This window comes from Saccopteryx leptura, chromosome 13, assembly GCF_036850995.1.
Source record: "Saccopteryx leptura isolate mSacLep1 chromosome 13, mSacLep1_pri_phased_curated, whole genome shotgun sequence".
Lineage (NCBI taxonomy): Eukaryota > Metazoa > Chordata > Mammalia > Chiroptera > Emballonuridae > Saccopteryx > Saccopteryx leptura.
This window is the reverse complement of record NC_089515.1, coordinates 54,793,640-54,816,354: the sequence shown is the minus strand read 5'-3', so window position 1 is coordinate 54,816,354 and position 22,715 is coordinate 54,793,640. Positions and strand designations below refer to the sequence as shown.

Sequence of the window (22,715 nt, the reverse complement as noted above, 5' to 3'; positions counted from 1 at the left end):
GTGCCAAGCCGCGGGATCCCCGAAAACCTCTCCGCGGCCCCCGCGGAGCCCGCCCCCTTCCCGGCCTCCATGCCGGCGTTCACTCCGACCCGCCTCCCTCTCCGCGCCGAGCGCGCTGTGCAGCCTGTAATTGGGGAAACTCCTCCCCGCCGGGACCGCCTCGGAGGCGCCGCCGCGGAGCTGCCACCTCGCTGTCTCCACCCCCGAGCGCGCGGCAGCCGACACCACGCGCAGAGCGCACGGCGCGGGCACAGGCTGGCGGCGGGTGGGCTGCGCCGCGCGGGGCCGCGGGCCGCGGGGCCAAGGACCGCTCGCGCCCACCCGCTCCCGCTCACCCGCGGCGCGGTTCCCGCGGGGATCGCGGAAGGAGGGGGGCGGCGCGGCCGCGGCGGCGGGGTGTCCCGCGTGCGCCCCGCAGGAGCCGCGCGCGGACCCGCGGGCCGTCGGGGGCGTGGCCGGCCCACACCTGTCCGGCCCCGGCGGTTCGGGGCCGGTGCCGCGCCGCAGTCAGCGGCATCGGAGGCGGCGAGGGCGCGCGGAGCCCGCGGAGGCGAGGCCCGCGCCCTAGAGGAGCGCCGCGGCACCATGGCCCCGAAGCTGCTGCTCCTGCTCTGCCTGGTCTCCGGCTTGCACGCGCGGTGAGTGGCGCCCGGGCTCCGCGTCCCCGGAGACTCCGAGCCCGGCTGGAGGGCGGCGGGGGGTGGTGGCGGGGCGCTGTCTTGGCCGGGGGGCCCCGCGGCGCGCGCGCGCCGACGGCTGGGCTGCGGCATCGCCCGCGGGGTTCGGCCGGGAAGAGGGGACGTCGGCCCGCGTCTCACCTGTCCCATCTTCCCTGGACACGGCCCTCTGTCTCTCCAGGTTGGGCGGCTGCAGCCTGCTCAGCGGCCGGGGATGTGGGAACTGACTCTGAGATTAATGGGCTCATCTCCTTGGAGCGTTTATGATCTGGTGGTTTTAAGGGGTTTGCAAACCAAACTCACAGGAGACCAGTAATGTCTCCCTGCTTGTCCACTACCCCTGACCCCCACCTCAAGTGCTCCGGAGTATCTCTCTCTCTCTCTCTCTCTCTCTCTCTCTCTCTCTCTCACACACACACACACACACACACACACACACACACACAGACTGGCCCTGTGGATCACTCTGAATTTTCCCAGGACCCAGGAGTCAGGATTTCCTACCTGCCCAGTTTAGGTCAGCTTGGAGATAGGTCAAGAATTGGGACCAGGTGGGCAAGCAGAGAGCCCTGCTTCTCAGAAAGGAGTTCCCTCCCCAGGTCCTGCAAACGCACGCACGCACCCCTCCTGGAGGAGATACTTTTCTCACACCCAGGAACACACCTACATGGCTACCCTCATCAAGGCAGCGTGCCTGTTGGCTTTGAGGAGAAGGCTTCTTCTGCCTGGTACCCTGGGAAATCATCTCACCGCAACTAACAACCTTTAACCTTCCTCCCGGAACGCTTACACTGACCAGCTGACCAGAGTTAACCGGAGCCAGGAAGGGAGGAAGGTGGCTCATGAGGATGGAAGGGTCATGGAACCAGAGGGTTAAACTAGAGACTCTGGGTTTGGTTTCTTCAACTCTGTGTCCTCGGCTAGACCGCTGGTCCGAAGGCTGCAGGCTGCCCTTCACTTAGGACATCAGAGCAGCTCTCCACCTCTCTCTCCTGGTCACACCCATAAAACCTCGGGGGACCCCATCCCCAAAACAGCCCTGCCTTGACAGCTCTTCGTCACCCGGATCTGGGAGCTAGAGAGCAGCCTCGTGGGCTAGACGCCCTGGGGTGCCAGCAGGCAGTGCCGGGGCTCTTGCATTTCCATTCGTGTGTGTAAAGTAGGGAAGAACCAGGAGGGCACGTGAACAGCCCCTGCACGGTGTGTAGGACCCCGAATTCTCACTGCTGGCCTTCGGTAGCGGTGTTGCCCCCCCCGAGCCCCCCGTGAAAGACGGCCTTGGCCCTCCTGTCCTTCACACTCCTCTTCCTGAAGAGTTGAGGCTGTGAACGGCAGGCAGGCATGTGCTAGCTAGACAGACCCCACCGGTGGTTGGCAAACAGCTCTCCAGACCGGACAGGGCTCGCTGGGAGCCGCTCCGCTGAAGTTTCTTCCTGCCGAGGGAGAGAGCCGAGCGGGAGAGGCCAAGTGTGCTCTCCGAGGTTGAGTCTGCCCGGGTGCGTTTCTGCAGAGAGGCAGAGAGCCCTGCTGACCCCACTGGGCACAACGGAGAGGTCCCGAGCCACGTGATCGAGGTCTGAAGTCCTGTCTCCACGGCTTTGGGAGTGACCTGCCCGTTCCGGGTTAGAGAGAAATGTTTGGATCCGCTGGGACGTCCCACGGTAGCAGGAAAACTGCCTGTTGTCCTTCGTGTGGTCAGTGGGAAGATGTGTTGTTGAACTCGAAGGGGCCGTGTTCCTAGGCCTTCTCAAACACACACACACGCACATTATATCTGCGTTCACTGAAGCGGATGTAATGATTGCCATGTTGTGCTCTCTCTTGATTGGGTGGTTCCCTGACCTTTATAGTAGATAGAGGTTGCATAGCATTTGGAAAAAAAAAAGCCAAATTGTCTATGGGGTTGTGTTGCTACCTGCCTGCCTCTCGTCGGAGAGTGGGTTCTCTGAGTGGGTCTGACAGACAGGCGGAAATGATCTGATGTCTGGCGTCATCTTTCAAAGCTGTGATCAATGCCGAGAGGGGTCTCATGTGCACCTGCAATGCCACCCTGGTGTGGATGAGCCCTGGGAAAGAAAGGTTCATGACGGATGGACGGTTGGGCTCGGGGCTGATGGATGGTTTGGCAGCTCCTTGGAAGGAAGTGCACCCCCACTCAGATACCCAGGGGTGAGCTTAGAGTACCCTGAAGTGCCCTGAGCCCTGGCCCCGTTAGCTCCGTTGGTTAGAGCATCATCTGGAAACACTAAGGTCGTGGGTTCGCTTCCTGGTTCAGGGAAGATACCTGAAGCAACCAGTGAGTGCACAGCTAAGTAGAACAACAAATGAATGCTTCCCTCCCTCTCTCTCTCTCTCTCTCGCTATCTCTCTCTCTCTGTCTCTCTAAAGAGAATCTTTTTAAAAAAGAAGGCAATGCACTAAGCCACACTGGGGCCTCAGCGATGCCAGGAGGATGCTTGTTTGTTCTCCGAGGTGTAGGGGCTCCCGGTGGCTTTTAAAAAGACTTCAGGCTTCATTCATCCTTGTCCTTCTGGTGGGAGAGAAGGCGCAAGACATGGAAATAACATCTGAGGTTGAGCAGCAACTTGACAATGGGGGTGCATGGCCAATTTGAGTGTGTGTGTGTGTGTGTGTGTGTGTGTGTTTTCCAGAAGAAGCTAATTGCAGCGGTGCTGTGTGGGATCCAGCCAGCCTCACAACAGAGCGTTCATAAAGATTATATATAAACCCACTTGGAATTTAGAGAGACAGCGTATTCTTTGTTTTATTCACACTCTAGTGGATCCCCTGAGATGACATTCGGTTTTCACCAGAGCGAGGGTTCTCCTACAGGGCTGGCTGACGTGCCGGCCTCAGTCCCGTGAGGCTTCTTCTGCTTCTCTCCCCGGAGATCTGCGGCAAACTGCCGGAGGGTCAGAACTGGAGGGGCCGCGTGTCAGCGACGGAGGGGCCAGGGGCCAGGAGCACCCTGATCGCTCGGCAGCTCATCCCAGCCCCAGAGCTGCAGGTCCCCTTTACCTCCAGAGAGGGGGGGAGAGGGAGAGGGAGAGAGAGAGAGAGAGAGATGGAGAGAAGGTGGTTTCTATTCCTTCCTGCCTCCCCCACCTCACTGGCCTCCCAGGCGGCGGCTTATGCAATTTCAGGGAAGCCCTCCGTATCACCGCTAGAGGGAGAATCAGACTCATTTTCATAACACCTGTCCCCGAAGGAGCTCCAAGTTGTGTCGCGGGAACCGAGGCAAGTGTGTCCCGGGAACGGAGGGGGAGTTAGTCTGTGAGCTCAGTGTCTGTGTGTCCTTAGGACCATCGGGGCAGGGACGGCTGACAGCGCGCACGGCCTGGTTTAGGCTGGGGGGCTGTCTGCGGGTGCAGAGGGGACGAGGAGAGAGGGAGAGAGGGAGAGAGGGGAGGAGAAGGGAAGAGAGAGCCCCGCACAGGGACAGAGGGCGGTTCTATGGCTCAGTTGGACCGCACCTCGATTGAAAATGTTGCGTACAGTTTGGCCGAGGTCAGCCGTGCCTCTGTCCACCTTCCAGCACCTTGGCTCTGGAAGAAGTTGCCAGCCAGTCATTGCAATACAGAACCCGTTCCCAAGACTGTTTCTTTTCCTCCCCATTCCCCAAATGATAAAAGGAATATTTCTGACAATGTTCCTGATGAAAGAAATGGCCTCACGGTGACATTGAAACACCCGTTGTGTTGTTTGTAAAAAGTTCAGCCGTACACCAACAATGAGCTACAGCATATCACCTGCTGGATGCGTGTCTCACATTTTATCAGTTCCTGTTGAGGGTGAGTGTGCAGTGTGAGTAAAAACACATAGCAACTTATAGTTTGTATTGATGATTTAGTTTACCCTTCTACACGACAGGTACTCAAGAAATAAAATTGCAGATGAAAATTGGCCTAGGGAAAAACTTGAACTCAATCTTTTTTATTTTTATTATTCAATGAGAAGATGCTTGGCAACTGAGCTATTTTAGTGCCTGAGGCAGAGGCCATGGAGCCATCCTCAGCGCCTGGATCCAACTCACTCTAACAGAGCCTTGGCTGCAGGAGGGGAAGAGAGAGACAGAGAGGAAGGAGAGGGGAGAAAGGTGGAGAAGCAGATGGGCGCTTCTCCTGTGTACCCTGGCCGGGAATCAAACTCAGAACTTCCACAGGCCACGCCGATGCTCTACCACTGAGCCAACCAGCCAGGGCCTTTGAACTCAATCTTTAAGGGGCCATATACTGATTATCAAAATCTCATGTACCTGTGCATGTCAGCCAGGTCTAGATGTCACTGCTCTCATCTTTGTTAAGGTTCCTTAGCTCCCATGAAAAGAACTCATGTGTGTAACATATGACACACATCTGGATATAGATGTTATATTACATGTGACATCTAGACCTATATTTATGATTCTGAAGGCTTAAGCAGAGTGGGAGGGGTAAGGAACTTGTCCAAATGGCCGGGTTGTTGAGACGGCCCCTCTCACTCAGGAAGCTAGCTGTCGTACCACTGATGACAATGACAGGAACCAATGGTGGCTCCCGAAAGTTGGTTCTGGGTAAGCTTTATCAAGACACTGGGTCTTATCTGTGCCAGGAAAAAAAGAGAGAGAGAGAGACAGAGAGAGCCAGGGAAATGATCAGTAGGGCTGTGCAAAATCAAGTTATCAAGGAATTAAAAGAATCAACATGGTAATCTATGAATGTAGGATCCCAGGGAGAAATCCTGCTTTTGTACAACAGAACACCCACATTGGCACAATCAGCACATGCTCCCCCCCCACACACACACACACAGGGAAAGGGGAGGCCCACAAAACAAATACACAAGTGTTTGGTGACCAGGGAATCGGAGGGGTGCACATGAGTTTTATCATTCAAATATGGCAGGGTATGCAACCGTGTGCCTAGTGAGGACAGCTTGGACAATAATACCCGTAAGGTGGAAAAAAAAAGTTCAACGAAGCAGGGTCTCTATTTCAAAATAGCCATCATACATTTCCTAATATTGAGTCCATGAGAGTGCTTTAACGGAAATAAGAAAGAAAAAAAAGAAGGAAAAGGCGCTCAGAGACGCTCAGCTGTTCGTTTGGACCCCCTGACGATGGAGCCCACGTGGAGACGTGTTAGAAAGACTTTGATTTTCAACGTCTCAGTTCCACTTCTCTGCGAGAGTTGTGTTGGGAGGGGCCAGGAACGGCTCCGGGGTTCGCCGACACATCTGTTTCGTGTCACCCCTCGTGGTGAGTGCTGGCGGGGCAGACTGCCTCAGAATGTCCTCGTGCCTACACCAGAGACCCCAGTGTACACGAGAAGTCAGACCCAGCTGTTTTTCAGCGCGCGCAATTGATCAAAGCTATTCTCACCCTCAACTAAGATGAGCTCTTGGCAGCAGCGGTGTGTGTGTGGGGTGGGGAGGGGGTGGAGGTGGTAGCAACCAATGAAGTCTCCATCTGACACACATCTGGAAAGTCTGAGACTTGACCTTCAGAGGTTCTCTCGGTGGATTCAAGGAAGGCTTAGTGTTTGAACATCCGGCAATGACTTACTTGTCACGGGGTCTAGAGTTTTCCTTAGACGAAGAATCATTCTGGGAAAATTTCATGGAAACCATGACATCATGAATCCTTCTTCTTAAGGACTCTTTCTGGTTTGCGTCTCATTTTATTTTATTATTTTTTTAATCTGAGAGATCATCTAGGGGTTGGGAGGAGACTTTCTACCTATTTCAGTGGTACTTGGGGGCGGGGGGGGGGGGAAGCATGTTTGAAGACATTTTCTGGAGCTACTGATGCAGCTGACACTCCCGCTTTGTGCCCCCACTGCAGGTCCCGAGAGGCGGAGGAAGATGACTATGAGGGTCCCTCGTCAAACCAAAAGTGGGTCTTGGCTCCGAAATCCCAAGACACCGACGTGACTCTTATTCTCAACAAGTTGCTACGAGAATATGACAAGAAGCTGAGGCCGGACATTGGGAGTGAGTATTCATGCTCGTTATGCCCATAGAAAATAGACTGTGATGAGCGTTTTTTTTTTTTTTGACGCTTTTATTTTTAAAGAGTGATAAATCCACAGGAGGTCACCAAGAGAGTAGTAGAGTCACACCCTTCATGAACGAGAGTAGGCTATCAAATCTGGAAGTGGACGTTGGTACATGGCATCTTATCACGGGGGGATTTGTGGAGGGATCTCGGCAGCCACCACACAAAACGGGGCTTCATCTCCCTAAAGGTCCCCCCTCCCTGCTTCCCACTGTAGTCTCTACCCTCCTCCAAGACCCCTTCCTCCTGTCGGTCACAAATCTGTTCTTCATTTCTGTATTTCTGTCCTTGTTAGAATGTCACAGACAGGCAGTCACTCAGCCGGCGACCTTTGAGATGGGTTTTTCTTCCTTCAGCAGAATGACCTGGGATCCATTCAGAATGTCATGTGCGTGGTCATGTGTCCTTCCTTCCTGCTGGGCTGTCCCCTAGGGTGTGGTTGTAGTGCGGTTTTATTTATTTGCCGGTGGAGGAACATCTGGGTGGTTTCCAGTTTTCGTCTATTCCGGATAAAATGGCTGTGCATTTCTATACAGGTTTTTGCATAGACATGGGATTTTTATCCTCTGGGACAAATGCCTGGGAGCAGGACTGCTGGGCTGCAGGATGAATGCCTGTGGAGTTTTTTAGGAAGCTCTCAAAGTCATTTCCAAAGTGGCTCTTCCATCTTCTCTTCTCACCAGCAACGTGTGAGAAATCCGATTTCAACGGATCTATCTCCACCAGCAGTTGGGATTGTCACTATTTTTTCATTGTAGCTGCTCTACAGGAGCTGATAGGCTGCTGTCTCATTCTGGTCTTATTTTCATTTTCTTAATGGTGAGAAACTTTTTATAATTTTATTTAAAAAAGAGCCAACTCTTTTTATTTTATTTTATTTTTAATGAGAGGAGGGGAGGCAGAGGCAGACTCCCATGTGCTCCCCGACCAGGATTCACCCAGAAAGTCTACTATGGGGTACTGCTCTGCCCATCTTGGGTGTTGCTCTGTTGCTTGGCAACAGAGCTCTTCTTAGCACCTGAGGTGGAGGCCATCCTCAGCACCCACAGCCAACTTGCTCCAATCGAGCCATGGCTGCAGCAGGGGAAGGGAGAGAAAGAGAAAGAAAGAGAGAGAGAGAGAGAGAGAGAAAAAAACCAAGAGGGCTAGGGGTGGAGAAGCAGATGGGTGTTTCTCCTGTGTGCCCTGACCAGGAATTGAACCTGGGACAACCACACACTGGGCCAACACTCTACCACTGAGCCAACCATCCAGGGCCGCAAACTCTTTTTATGTAGAGCTTGTTTGCTACCAGTATGTCCTTTTCATTAAAATGTCTCTTTAAAAATAAAGTCGGGTTAATTTGTTTTATTGTTTGTTGTATATTAGGAGTTCATTGTATGTCTCGATATGGTGACTTCGCCAGATGTAGTTTGCAGATTCTCTTAGTCACTTGTCTATTCATCCTCTTCACAGGATCTTTCAGGGGCAGAGTTTTCTGATATTGGTGAAGTTTAGTTTATTGATTTGTTCTGTTTACGGGGCATGATATTGGAATAAATGTCTAAGAACGGTTCATGAAGCCCTCGTTTGTTAAGGTTTCCTCCTGAACATCTTATCGTTTTTTTTTACAGTAATTTTATTTTTATTATTATTTTTTTATTACACTTCCCCTACCACCTCCCCTTTGGCAACCATCAGCTTGCTCTCTGTGTCTAGGGGTCTGCTTCCGTTTGGTTTGTTTATTCGTTTATTCAGCAGATGAGATCAGATGGTATTGTTCTTTCTCTATCTTACTTGATCACTTAGCACTGTACCCTTTAGGTCCATTCATGTCATCACAAATGGGCAGGATTCCATTCCTTTTTATTGCTGAATAATATTCCATTGCCTATATATATCTCACTATGCTTTTATCCATTCATCTATTAATGGACATCTGGGCTGCTTCCCTATCTTGGCTATTGCTAATAATGATGCAGTGAACATAGGGGTTCCTCTATCTTCCCAAATTAGCATCTTTGCTTTCTTCAGATCAACACCCAGACGTGGGATTTCTGGATTGTATGGTGGCTCCATTTTAATTTTAATTTTTTTTTTCTGCACCAATTTACAATCTCAATAACAGTGCATGAGGGATCCTCTTCCCTACAACCTCACCAGCACTTGTTATTTATTGATTTATTGCTGACAGCCATTCTGGCAGGTGTGAGGGGATATCTGATTGTGGCTTTAATTTGCATTCCCTGATGATTGGTGACATTGAGCATCTTTCCATGTGTCTGTTGGTCACCTCTGTGTCCTCTCCGAAGAAACGTCTACTCAGGTTTTCTGCCCATTTTTTAAATTGGATTTATTGTTGTTATTGTTTTTTGGGTTTTTTTTTGGTGTTAGGTTGGTGTAGGAGTTCTTTACATGGTTCGCCTGTTAACCCTTTATCGGATGTATCCTTTGCAAATCTCTTCTTCCATTTAGTAAGTGGCCTTTTCGTGTGGTTGATGGTTTCCGTTGCCCTGCAAAAACTTGGTGTTTGGTGTAAGTCTCACTAATTTATTTTTTGAACATTTGAGTGCTTGATGTTATGCCAGTGGTCCCTTAAATTATCCTTGTGTATTTTCTTTTTGTATTTTTCTGAAGTTGGAGACGGGGAGGCAGTCAGACAGACTCCCGCATGCGCCCGACTGGGATCCACCCAGCACGCCCACCAGGGGCGACGCTCTGCCCATCTGGGGCGTCGCTCTGCCACAACCAGAGCCATTCTAGTGCCTGAGACAGAGGCCACAGAGCCATCCTCAGCACCCGGGCCAACTTTGCTGCAATGGAGCCTCGGCTGAGGGAGGGGAAGAGAGAGACAGACAGGAAGGAGAGGGGGAGGGGTGGAGAAGCAGATGGGCGCTTCTCCTGTGTGCCCTGGCCGGGAATCGAACCTGGGACTCCTGTACGCCAGGCCGATGCTCTACCACTGAGCCAACCGGCCAGGGCCAGTCCTTGTGTATTTTTTGTTGTTGTTTTTCCTCCTTCTCTTTTCTATCTGCCATTCAGATGGTTTGATTTCCACAAGTCTGTTTCACAGGTGGCTGATCCATTCTCCTGTGTTAGCTGATCTGCTGATGCCTTCGTCGGTGTGTCTGATTGTAGTTCCTGTATCTCTCGGGTCTGTGTGGTTCTCTCTTATGCTTTCCTCTGTGTTGACCTTCTGCTTAAGTTCTTCTGTCCCTCTGTCAGGTCTGGGGAGCATCCTTATGGTTGTTTCTTTGAATTATTCACGAGGCAGATTATTTACTTCCCTTTCCTTAGGCTTTTTTCTTAGGGGGAGGGGTGGAATTTTTCTTGTTCCTTCGTGTGAGAGATCGTCTTTTCTCTTCTCATTGTCTGACTTCATAGGTTTGTTTATTAGACAGAACGGCTGTCCTTTCCAGTCTTGGAAAAGCTGCCTTAGACATCAGCGTGTTCTGCGCCAACTGTCTGGTAGGGTGCTTTGGGCAGGCCCGTGGAGCTCAGCAGGTGTCTAAGGCACCAGGGGCGTGTCCTGAGCAGCCCGAGGAGGGGGGGATGACAGGTGAGTGTAGTGCACCCCCCCCCACCCGTGGCTCCCTTCGTGGGGGGGGCACAAACGGACCTGGGCGAATGCGTCTGGGAACTCCCTGCAATGACCTTACAGGCAGACCAGAACCCCTGTGTGGAGTTCCCAGTCCTTTATCAAGATGTTGGAGATGTAAACCACTCCCTCTGACCCTGGAGAAGTCCCACCATCCCCTAAAGCAGTGGTCCCCAACCCCCGGGCTGTGGACCGGTACTGGTCCATGGGCCATTTGGTACCGGTCCACAGAGAAAGAATAAATAACTTACATTATTTCCGTTTTATTTATATTTAAGTCTGAACGATGTTTTATTTTTAAAAAATGACCAGATTCCCTCTGTTACATCCATCTAAGAGTCACTCTTGACTCCTGTCTCAGTCACATGATACATTCATCCGTCCCACCCTAAAGGCCGGTCCGTGAAAATATTTTCTGACATTAAACCGGTCCGTGGCCCAAAAAAAGGTTGGGGACCACTGCCCTAGAGCACTCCTCTATTGTAGAGAAATTGGTCCTGCATAGATGCAGTGTCCTGCGGGCTTCACGTGCTGCCCGTGCTCCTGGTGGGAACCCGGAGCCGCACATGCGCTCAGGGCTCCCCGCAGGTGCTCAGGGTATGTGTGCAGGTGCTTAGGGTATGTGCGCATAGGCTCAGGGCTCCCTGCAGGAGCTCAGGGTATGTGCGCATGCGTTCAAGGCTCCCCGCAGGAGCTCAGGGTATGTGCGCATGCGCTCAGGGCTCCCCGCAGGAGCTCAGGGTATGTGTGCAGGTGCTTAGGGTATGTGCGCATGCGTTCAAGGCTCCCCGCAGGAGCTCAGGGTATGTGCGCATGTGCTCAGGGCTCCCCGCAGGAGCTCAGGGTATGTGCGCAGGTGCTCAGGTATGTGCGCATGCGCTCAGGGCTCTGCGCAGGTGCTCAGGATATGTGCGCATGCGCTCAGGGTATGTGCGCATGCGCTCAGGGCTCCTGCACGTGGTCTGCAGGAGGAGCTGCTCTGCTCTGGGCTCTTTCTCTTGGGTTTTGATGTTTTTTTGTTCAGAAGACTTAAGTCCTGGTCCTGCTGATCAAGTTTGGTCCGTTGGACCTTGGCTTATCCCATGCTGGGAGGCAGAAAAGCACTTTCCATCCTCAGTATTCTTAGAGATTACCCTCCTGGGGGGACAGCTGGACATGGGTCCAAAGTGGGTGAGCTGAGCTTGCCACCCAGATCTTCCTAGATGCCCCCAGGTCGCTCAGCCCAGCTGGGGAAGGCACTGTTCATAGGAAATGCAGGCGAGACTATGCAAAAGAGGGCACCCCTCCCCCAACACACACAGACACCCCACACACACTCACACACACACAGAACACACCAGCAGAGAAGCATGCTTCCAAAGCTTTTATTTTCCATGTCTGGACACAACGACAGATGCACCTTCCCAAGGCAACAGCGTGCATGCCCGCCAAGAGAGAACACTTGTTAAGAAGTCAGTTCCTTCTAAAGCCTCATCCTCGGAAGCCATCAGCACGTATCAGAAGACCACTGGGGCTTTTGAAGTGAAAGAGGTTTAAAAAAACAAACAGGTCAATACAGAATCGTAACACGGGATGTTCCCCTTTAGTTTGATGCTGTTAGAGTTTGGCCGTGCACGTGGTCACAGTCCTTAGGGAGGCAGAGAGGGACCGAGTGGAAGCCCCAGTGGTCCCTGGGGCATCTTTGGAGGCCTCTTCCTGTCACATGGGAGTGCCAAATAAGAACTGAGTGATAGAATCCAGCCACTCGCTGACATTCAATCAGAGTACGGGCCCGAGAACATCTCTCCTGGTGAATGAGACTGAATCAGATACCGCTTTTTTGTTTGTTTGTTTTTCTTTTGTTTTTTTCTTCACGGCACAGAAGGATTCTGCTCTGAAGGAGAATTTCTTATAAAAATATAAATTCCTTTTCTTATCTCACGACTTTTTTTTCACATATAGCCCATTTGTGATAACCATCAATGCTTCCTCCTTGAGGCCGATAGGTGTATATTTACGTCAGGTCGTGGATGGGTTTCTCGGTAGTTTACTGTAATTCCCAGTTGATTTGCCCACTTCCCTTATCACTTCCTTCCCCTTCTTCAGCCAGCCAGCCAGTATTCACCGAGCACTGACTCTGCTCCAAGCCCTGCCTCGAGCCACGGACAGGTGGGCAGCCACAGCACGCCGTCCACCCTTGTGTTCTTGTCATGGGGAGGGGACAGAGAAGGGGGTCTCCAAAGAGCATTTCTTTCTTCTAGTCCAAACCCCATCCAATGACATGGAGAGGGATCTTTCATTTCCTCTTTAGAGACCCCCCTCTCCCCAGCCTCGGGGTCCCATCTGGACCCCTGCCTTGCTCATTCATGCCTTTAGTCCCCCCTCCCTCCCAGTCCTGCCCTGCACTCATCCCTACCTTTCTTCAAGCCTCAGTTTCTCTCCTGTGAGCACCCTTCTCCAATGGCCTGTGCCTCCTTGAGCCTCCCCATGGGAGCAGATCAAGTGTCCCTCCCGGGAGATTCTTCTAGCGTCTGGTTTCCAGCAAAACTGCTGCACTTGCCTGACCAGGCGGTGGCGCAGTGGATGGAGCGTTGGACTGGGATGCGGAAGACCCAGGTTCGAGACCCCGAGTCGCCAGCTTGAGCGTGGGCTCATCTGGTTTGAGCAAAAATTCACCAGCTTAGACCCAAGGTCGCTGGCTCAAGCAAGGGGTTACTCGGTCTGCTGAAGGCCCGCGGTCAAGGCACATATGAGAAAGCAATCAATGAACAACGAAGGTGTCGCAATGCGCAACGAAAAACTAATGATTGATGCTTCTCATCTCTCCATTCCTGTCTATCCCTCACTCTGACTCTCTCTCTGTCTCTGTAAAAGTAAATAAATAAATAAAATAAAATAAACAACAACAACAACGACAAAAACTGCTGCACTTTAGAGGACTGTCTTGATGACGTGGTGTTGGTGTAACCGGGAAGCAGTTTCTGCCCTGTGTTCACGGACTTTCCACAATTCTGCAGCTGAAATTTGACTCCCCCTCCCCCCACACACACACGCACAACCATGAAGACACAGCTCCCCATTCCTGCCTGTAGACTCCCACATTCACGTGAGCGCCTCCCAACCGACTCGACGCAACCATGTCCGCGAGGATCCGACATCGGGAAGTAATTGAAACAGCTCGTCACTGTCATTGTCCACAGCAAACAGGACGCACTGAGGCAGGCTCATTTATGTCGCCCAGAGGTAACGTGTCCGTGCGGAATCCTCTAATTAGTTTTCGTAATACAGATTGCTATCATTAGGTTTTAAAAATACTGCCCGCTTTCCCGGCTATTAGCTCCCCTCAACTAACTCCTCAATTATGAATGTGTCTGTTTTATAGTCTCCCCACCCCCGCCTTGAACGATCTATCATTCTAAGTAATAATACTGCGGCTGTGTCCTTAACTGGTTCAGGGTCAGGCAGGGGGTCATTTATCTTGTGAGCGGATCTTGTCACACCGGCTCGGCATGGCTAGAGGAGGCTCTACCTTTTAATAAGAGAATCGGGAAATGGAAAAGGCAATGACCCAAGTGAATGTCTCTCCCTTCGGGGTTTCAAGAAATTAGAACCACTCTCTTGGAAAAAAATAATAATAATAATAAGATTGTTACAGACTGTGGATTCTCTCTCCCTAATCTGGACAGTCTATGCCAAATACAATCAAGGCTGGGGGAGATAAAAGGGTTACATGGTGGCTGTCACAGGTGAATGGACGTGACCCGTGGGTTCATTTAATTCACAAAATCTCTTAAAGTGACCCAGGAAATGCCTCCATTAGGAGGATCTCCTGCCAATCCCTAAGAAAAGTCACTAAATAGGACTGTGACCCCACATAGGTCAGGAGTTAATTTTGCAGCAGACGGTGGTCCCTCGTCTATCGCAGGGGTTAGGTTCCAGAACCCTCCCCCCATGAGAGGCGAAAATCCGCGAAGTAGCGACTTTATTTTATTATGTATATATTTTAAGGCTTTATGAACCCCTCCTCACGCTCCTATAAACCTTTCCCACACTGTTATAAACCCTTCCAACACTTGTTTTGCTTATTTTACTGCAGAAATAATTAAAACAATAAATATATAAAAATACCTATGTACCACAAAATCCCGTGACACAGTGAAAAATACTGCGATACAAAATTAGATATATACACAATTTTAAAATCCGCAATACCGTGAACCGCAATACGGCCGACAGACAACTGTCTACGTGGAAACAACTAAAAAAAAATTTCTAAAACAAGCTTTTATCACGCCGCTTTTGAATAACTTTTCTTTTCCTTTTTGAAAAGATTTTATGTGTCGATTTGACAGAGAGAGGAGGTAGCGGAGTGAGAAGTATCGACTCGTCGTTGCTGCCTCCCTTTAGTTCATCGTCTGCTCCTGGCTTGTTGTCTGTGCCTCTTGACCCAGGCAAGCCCAGGGTTTCGAACCGGCAACCTCAGCGTTTCCAGGTCGACGCTTTATCCACTGTGCCAGCCACTCCAGGCCAGGTAGTCGGTGAGAGAGTCTGAGTGTCGCTGAGACCCCCTCGAACTAGACACACGAATGCTTAAAAGAGCGTTGGTGGCAGATACGACGCTTCTGAGAGAGGGTTAGCGATGGGAAAGCCCACGTGTTTCCCAACCTGGGGACTCCGTGTGTGAATGCAGCTGCGCCTGCCCCCGGGGTCCCAGCGGTTCACGTTGGATCCCGTTGAACTTGAGGGCACCGGAAACACAAAGGGATCAAATGTAGCTGGAATGCATCATGATTTACGATAGGATGCAACTGTCCCTCCACTCCACGCTTGCCGTGTTTTAAGAGAAACAACAACAGGAACAACACATGGGTTTTAACCGAAGGGGATGAAGCCCAGAGGTGGCAATGTAGGTGTTTGGATGTCACAGGGGCTTGGAGGCGGGGTGAGGGGTAGTCTGGGGTCCCGGAAGCACAGCTCAGGGATGGATCCAGTCGTCACCAGGCCAGCGAGGCCTTGATGTTCGGACCGCCCCTCTGACTCACTCGAGTCAAACTGTCTTTTCTTGTCTGAGGGCCCCGGGAGACGACCATCTGACCCGCTCACTGAGCTCCCAGCCTGGCTGACCCTCACCTCAAAACCGCAGCCACCCCTGGGGCTGATGGGGAAGGGGTCGTTCCCCGGCCAGGGGACCACCCACCTCTCCAGAAAGATCATTCAAGTGTATTCATTCAGTACCCCCCGCTCGGAACAGGTGTGGGAGGGGAGGAATGAGACGTTCTTAATTGTGGCTGCGCTGGGGATAGAAGCAAATGACAGCCGACTTCCTTAGCCCGATTCCCCGACAAGGTTAATTCAGATGCGCACGGGAGAGGTAGGGAGCGCCTTCTGCGGAGGAATCATTCCTGTCCTCTCCGGGAGAAACTGAAGAGTGCCCACAAGGACGCTGAATTAAGACCCGTTACTTTGGCTCAGTATAAGTTGTTAGGTGACCCACCCTGATGTATCCCTGACGTCACCCCACTCATTCTGGGCAGTGACACACACACACACACACACACACACACACACACACACACACACACCGAGGATTTGACTAAGGTATTCTGTACTTTGCCTGACACAGAGCTCTTACCTGTGTCAGAGTTCTCTGTCAGGCTGGATGGGAGCCTGTGTGTGTGGTTCAGTTCATTCAAACAGCTTTTTACTCTGCTGGGTTTTTGTTGTTATTATTATTATTATTATTGTAAAGAACCTATAATGAGGTTTCCGTGGAAATGCGCTTGGTTTTTTTCCTGACGTGCAGTTCGGTAGATGACTCAGATCACCTGTCCCTTCAGGTGTGACCGAATGCCTAAGCTGGATTCGGAATATCCGGCTCAGTTCGGAGCAGAGCTGATGCTCGGTTTCTTCTACTTGTGTGTCACCGTCGGGGAAGCCGAGCGAAATAGCTTCACGTGGATCAGAGAGCGTGTGGGGGAGGCTGGAGGCTGGGTCTGGACATGGGATGGGTTCCGTCCGTGGCTGGTCAGTCCACCGAGAGAGAGCCAGAAACAAGCCCTCTGAGAGCAGCAGGTCTCCACCCCGGGACGGAGTCTCTAACACTGCACCTCGGTCTCGCTGGGCGGGCGACAGACGACAGCGCCTGGCTCCAGGACCAGGGACAGAAGGCGTCAGGCCCCTTCCGTCTCCTCTCTGTCCCCGGACCTACACAGTCTCAGCTGCTGCTCCCAGTGGGTTTATGAGTAGAGGGTCATAGCCTCCCACAGGCCCACGTCACAAAGCCTTTGTGCCATATTGAGATTTCTGTCTAGCTGTTGGCCATTTCATCAGTTTCTAATTAACATCCTGATCCAAAATATCTTACAGATTTAAAAAAAAAAAAGTCAAAATCAAGTCATACTGATTAGGTCAGGGGTCGGGAACCTATGGCTCGCGAGCCAGATGTGTTTTTTTGTTTTGTTTTGTGTTTTTTTTTTTGTATTTTTCTGAAGCTGGAAACGGGGAGAGACAGTCAGACAGACTCCCGCATGCGCCCGACCAGGATCCACCCGGCACGCCCACCAGGGGCGACGCTCTGCCCACCAGGGGGCGATGCTCTGCCCCTCCGGGGCGTCGCTCTGCCGCGACCAGAGCCACTCTAGCTCCTGGGGCAGAGGCCAAGGAGCCATCCCCAGCGCCCGGGCCATCTTTGCTCCAATGGAGCCTTGGCTGCGGGAGGAGAAGAGAGAGACAGAGAGGAAGGAGGGGGTGGGGGGGGTGGAGAAGCAAATGGGCGCTTCTCCTATGTGCCCTGGCCAGTAATCGAACCCGGGTCCCCCGCACGCCAGGCCGACGCTCTACCGCTGAGCCAACCGGCCAGGGCAGATGTGGCTCTTTTGATGGCTGCATCTGGCTCGCAGACAAATCTTTAATAAAAAAATAACAACGTTAAAAATATAAAACAGGCCCTGGCTGGTTGGCTCAGCGGTAGAGCGTTGGCCTGGCGTGCAGAAGTCCCAGGTTCAATTCCCAGCCAGGGCACACAGGAGAAGCGCCCATCTGCTTCTCCACCCCTACCCCCCTCCTTCCTCTCTGTCTCTCTCTTCCCCTCCCGCAGCCAAGGCTCCATTGGAGCAAAGATGGCCCGGGCGCTGGGGATGCCTCCTTGGCCTCTGCCCCAGACACTAGAGTGGCTCTGCTCGTGACAGAGCGACGCCCCGGAGGGGCAGAGCATCGCCCCCTGGTGGGCAGAGCGTCGCCCCCTGTTGGGCGTGCCGGGTGGATCCCGGTCGGGCGCATGCGGGAGTCTGTCTGACTGTCTCTCCTCATTTCCAGCTTCAGAGAAATACAAAAAACAACAACAACAACAACAACAACAACAAAAAAATATATATATATATATAAAACATGGCCCTGGCTGGTTGGTTCAGTGGTAGAGCGTCGGCCTGGAGTGCGGGAGTCCTGGGTTCGATTCCCGGCCAGGGCACACAGGAGAAGCGCCCATCTGCTTCTCCACCCCTCCCCCTCTCCTTCCTCTCTGTCTCTCTCTTCCCCTCCTGGAGCCAAGGCTCCATTAGAGCAAAGTTGGCCAGGCGCTGAGGATGGCTCTGTGGCCTCCGCCTCAGGCACTAGAATGGCTCTGGTTGCAACAGAGCAACGCCCCAGATGGGCAGAGCATCGCCCCCTGGTGGGCATGCCGGGTGGATCCCAGTCGGGCACATGCGGGAGTCTGTCTGACTGCCTCCCCATTTCCAACCTCAGAAAAATTAAAAAAAAAAAAATATATATATATATAAAACATTCTCATGTATTACAATCCATTCATTTCCTACTGCTCTTGTTCATGGTTGCGGGTGGCTGGAGCCAATCACAGCTGTCCTCCGAGACAACACCAAATTTTTATTGGATAATGTGTAGGTACAGGGTCATCGTATGGCTCTCACGGAATTACATTTTAAAGCATGTGGCGTTCATGGCTCTCTCAGCCAAAAAGGTCCTGACCCCTGGATTAGGTGGTCATCCATCATCGGAGGGGGAAAAGGTGGGTGTAAAAACTGTTGTTTGGCGGAACATCGCGTTTTGAAGGGATTCCAAAGGGGAGCTGTCCAACGGGTCGCAAAGCCGGTCTCCCAGCCGATTTAGCTGGAGAACACTGTGAAATATTGGGCTCAGGGCCTAACCCCAAGACTGACTAAATCAGAATACTCTTTTCTGTTTCCTAGTTTGCTGGTTTCCACTTAGATCTGGATTATTGGCGTTCTTCTGGGCTCGGTTGGGATTTCATTTGTGCTATTTTGAGTTTCTTAATGTGGGAGCTAAGTCACTGACTTGAGACTCCCCTTTTCTAATTTGAGTGTCAGGGGGCCATGCATTCCTCCTGAGCGCTGCTGTGGGGACACCCCCCCCCCCCCAGATTTCAATGTTTGGGTTTCATTTGCATTCATTAAAAAAAGAAAACTAATTTCCTTTTCTATTTCTTTTTGGACCATATGAATGGTGTCCATTTAGATATGTGGCCTTCATTTTCAAAGTGTCTGAGTTAATCCAGATACCTTTCTGGTATTGATTTCAAATTCAATTCCACTGTGGTGAAGGAATATGCTTTGGATAGCCTGAATCCTTTCAAACGTATGAGATTTATTGTACGGCCGAGAATATGGTCTGTATTGGTGTGCGCTTGAATGTGTATTCTGCTATTGTAAGCTGGGGTAGTCTATAAATTAGACCAATTCTGTGCTGTTGGTTTATACGTCTGTGAAAATCTACTTGCTGATTTTTATTTTTATTTTTGTAGTTTTTCTGAAGTTGGAAACTGGGAGGCAGTCAGACAGACTCCCTCATGCGCCTGACCAGGATCCACCCGGCATGCCCACCAGGGGGTGATGCTCTGCCCATCTGGGGTGTTGCTCTGTTGCAACCAGAGCCATTCTAGCACCTGAGGCAGAGGCCACAGAGCCATCCCCAGCGCCCAGGCCAACTTTGCTCCAGTGGAGTCTTGGCTGCGGGAGGGGAAGAGAGAGAGAGAGAAAGGAGAAGGGGAGGGGTGGAGAAGCAGATGGGCACTTCTCGTGCGTGCCCTGGCCGGAAATCGAACCCGGGACTCCTGTACGCCAGGCCGATGCTCTACCACTGAGCCAACTGGCCAGGGCCTCTACTTGCTGATTTTTAAAATCTATTTCTATCTCTATTGAGAGTGGAGTCCTGGAATCTCTGGTAGTAACTATGGATCTGTCTATTTCTGTGTATAACTGCGTCAGTGTTCAAATCGTGAATTTTGAAGCATTGTTATGAGGGAGAAAACATTTAGGATCTTTATGTCCCCTTGATTAACTGACCACTTTTCTTTATGAAATGCATATGTGAACTCTACTGTTATTAAAATAGACACTGATATTAAAACACACTCCATATAGATAGAGAACAGACTGACAGCTGTTCTCAGGTGAGGAGGGGGGAGTATTGGGTAAGGAGGGTAGAGATTGAGCAAAAATAAATGTGTTTAATATGATATAGAGCTTTGCAGTCTTTATAGTTGTCACTGTGTTTACAGTGTATCTCTTGTAGGCAACATAGAGATGGATCTCGCTTTTTAAAAGTCCAATCAAACAATCTCTGCATTTTAACTGGAGTCTTTAGAACGTTTACATTTAATGCGATTACTGATGTGGTTCAATTTAAGTCTGTCATCTTATTTGTCTTCTGTAGATCCCGTTTCTTTACTGTTTGTCTTCCTTTCTTTTTATGGTTCCTTTTTATTTCCTTTGTTTTCTTATTAGCTGCAACCCTTGATTTTGCTTTTTTTTTTTTTTAGTGGTGATGTTAAAGACTTATCAACTGTCTAGTTTACCACTTTACACATAGTATAAGAATGTTGCAATAGTATAGTTCTATGTCTTTCCTCCTAGACTTTATGCTGTTACAGGTAATTTATTTCATATAAATATGTTATAAAGGGCATAATACAATGTTATTATTTTTCTTGAAACAGACAACTATCTCTAAAAAGTGATTAAATTATAAGAGTATAACACACATACATACACATTTACTCATGTCATTCTCATTTCTAGTGCATTTTCTTTCTTTGTATAGATACACATTTTGGTCTTTATCCTTTTCCTTCCAATTGAAAGACTTCCTCTAACTTTTCTTTTAGTATGAGCCTGTCGGTGATACATTTTTTCAGTGTTTGTATGCCCCCAAATAGTTTAATTTTGACTTTCTTTTTCCAACATCCTTATTGAGATATAACTTATGTACCACACATTGCATCCAGTAAAACTGTACAATGTAATGGTTTTCAGATATTCACAAAGTTGTGCAGCTATGATTTACATCCAGAACATTTTCATCACCCCAAAAAGGAGACGGATACCCATTTGTCAGTCCCCCGTTGCTCCTACCTTTGCCCTTTGAGCCCAAGAAACCACGTATCTAATTTCTATTTCTCCTGATTTCTCTTTTCTGAACACTGCATATGAACAGAATCGTGGAATATGTGGCCACTTGTGACTGGCCTTTCTTACGGGATGTTTTTCAGGCTCATGTGTGGGATAGCATGAACCAGTATGGATTTTATTCCTTTTGTTGCTGAAGACACTTCTACTTGTGTGGCTATCTCATATTTTGTTTATTCCTTCATCAATAAATAGCAACAGAATTCAGTTAGGCAATTGTTTTCACTTTGAGCCCCTCTGAATAACGCTGCTCTAAATATGTGTCTATTTTGTATGAATGTGTATGTTCCTTGCTCATAGATCTCCATGTACATAGGAGTGGAATTACCAGGTGATTTCTTTTTTGACCCCATAGCTTTTTTTAGAAGAGTGTTATTTTTCACCTATCTCTACATTTACCATATCTCCCTCTGTTTTTGATCTCTGATGTAAATTCCATTGGGTTTGGAAAACACATTTTGGATGAGTTCAATGCTTTTGCATTTCTCATAGGTGTTTTCACATTTCTCAAGGCCTGTTTTGGGCCCTGGAATGTGCTCTATCTTCTGCCCTCTAGAATGTTCTATGGGCACTTAAGAAAAGTGTGCATTCTACTATTGCCTTTTGGGATGTTTATAGAAGTCTGCTAAGTCTAGTTGTTTTATAGTGTTGTTCACATCTTCTGTCTCCCTGTTGATCTCCTGCCCAGTTCTTCTATTATTGAAGCAGAAAACCAAAAGTCTCCCAAACATTATCTATTGAATTATCTGTTTCTCCTTTTAATTACATCACTTTTTTTTTCTTTATAGAATTTTTTGGCTTTTTTTTTTTTTTTTTTTTTTTTTAGGGATAGAAATATAGTCGTTGCATTTGACAACATTCAGGGATGGGCAGGTGTAGGTTTAACAGTTCTGAGTACGCGAAACACAAGAACTTATTCTTCTTTGTAGTCATCATATAACCTGCCCGTGTTTTTTTTCCCCGTACAGACTAGGATAACATCCGTTTAGATTTCGGAAACAGCAGAGTTAGATGAAGTCAGGCGTGCGAGCTCCCTGCCCTGGAATCGTCTCCACGTGGTGTGCCACCTTCTCTCTCTCCTTTGATTTGTGTCGTCCTCTCTTCTCCTCTCCTTTGTGTCCCTCCACCTTTTCCTTTTTTTTTTTTTTTTTTTGTAAAACAACACACCAACATCCCAAACTTCTCATTGTCATAGTTCACATCTGTCTTCGTTTTTTAGGACCTGAATCTCCTATTTCCATTCCAGGAACCCAAGAGCTGGTCCTTGGCGTCGCTCAGAGCTGCCGGGACGATGAAATCCTTTCTCTTATTTTAAATTTTAATGACAGCAGCACCTCTTTTCGACTTTCTTATCCCTTTCTCTTTTCTTTATTTTTTATTTTAATTTTTTTCTTCTTTTCCAAATGAGAGGAGAGGAGATAAAGAGACAGACTCCCGCATGTGCCACGGCCAGGGCCGATGCTCTGCCCATCTGGGCCATGCTTGCAACCAAGCTATTTTTAGCACCTGAGGCAGAGGCTCCACGGAGCCATCAGCAGCACCCAGGGCCGATGTGCTTGAACCAATGGAGCCATGGCTGTGGGAGAGTAAGAGAGAGAGAGAGAGAGAGAGAGAAACAGGGATGGGTGGAGAAGCAGATGGTTGCTTCTCCTGTGCGTCCTGAGTGGGATTCAAACCCGGGACATCTACACTCTGGGCCAACATTTGACCACTGAGCCAACCAGCCAGAGCCTTCTCTTTCAAAAGTCTTCTTCCTCTTCACGCCGTTCCGCAGAGCCTGGACCTGTGTTTTTACCACAACCTGCCTCCCCCCCCTTGCTTCCAGGAAATACCTCCCCTCTTTTCTTTGTCCTCCCATCACCCTGATTCCTGGCCCTTCAGGGAACTTTCTTTCATGCCCTCCTTCTTATGCCCTTGTCTCACTTTAACAGTGACATTGACATCCGTGGCTTGGACCACCCTCTCCATGTACTGATATATATATTTTCCAACGTCCAGTTCTTAAGCCTAGA

General features: G+C 50.0%; 1 protein-coding gene across 1 annotated transcript in view; it reads left to right on the top strand.

Annotated features, from left to right (window-relative positions):
* Nucleotides 1-314: 314 nt before the first annotated feature.
* GABRG3 (gamma-aminobutyric acid type A receptor subunit gamma3) overlaps nucleotides 315-22,715 on the top strand; it is a 203,546-nt gene continuing 181,145 nt past the window's right edge. Inside the window, exons 1-2 of the mRNA XM_066355698.1 lie at nucleotides 315-638; nucleotides 6,499-6,647. Of these exons, the coding sequence (XP_066211795.1) occupies nucleotides 586-638; nucleotides 6,499-6,647 (202 nt within the window). The 5' untranslated portion in view covers nucleotides 315-585. The remainder of the gene's footprint in view (nucleotides 639-6,498; nucleotides 6,648-22,715) is intronic.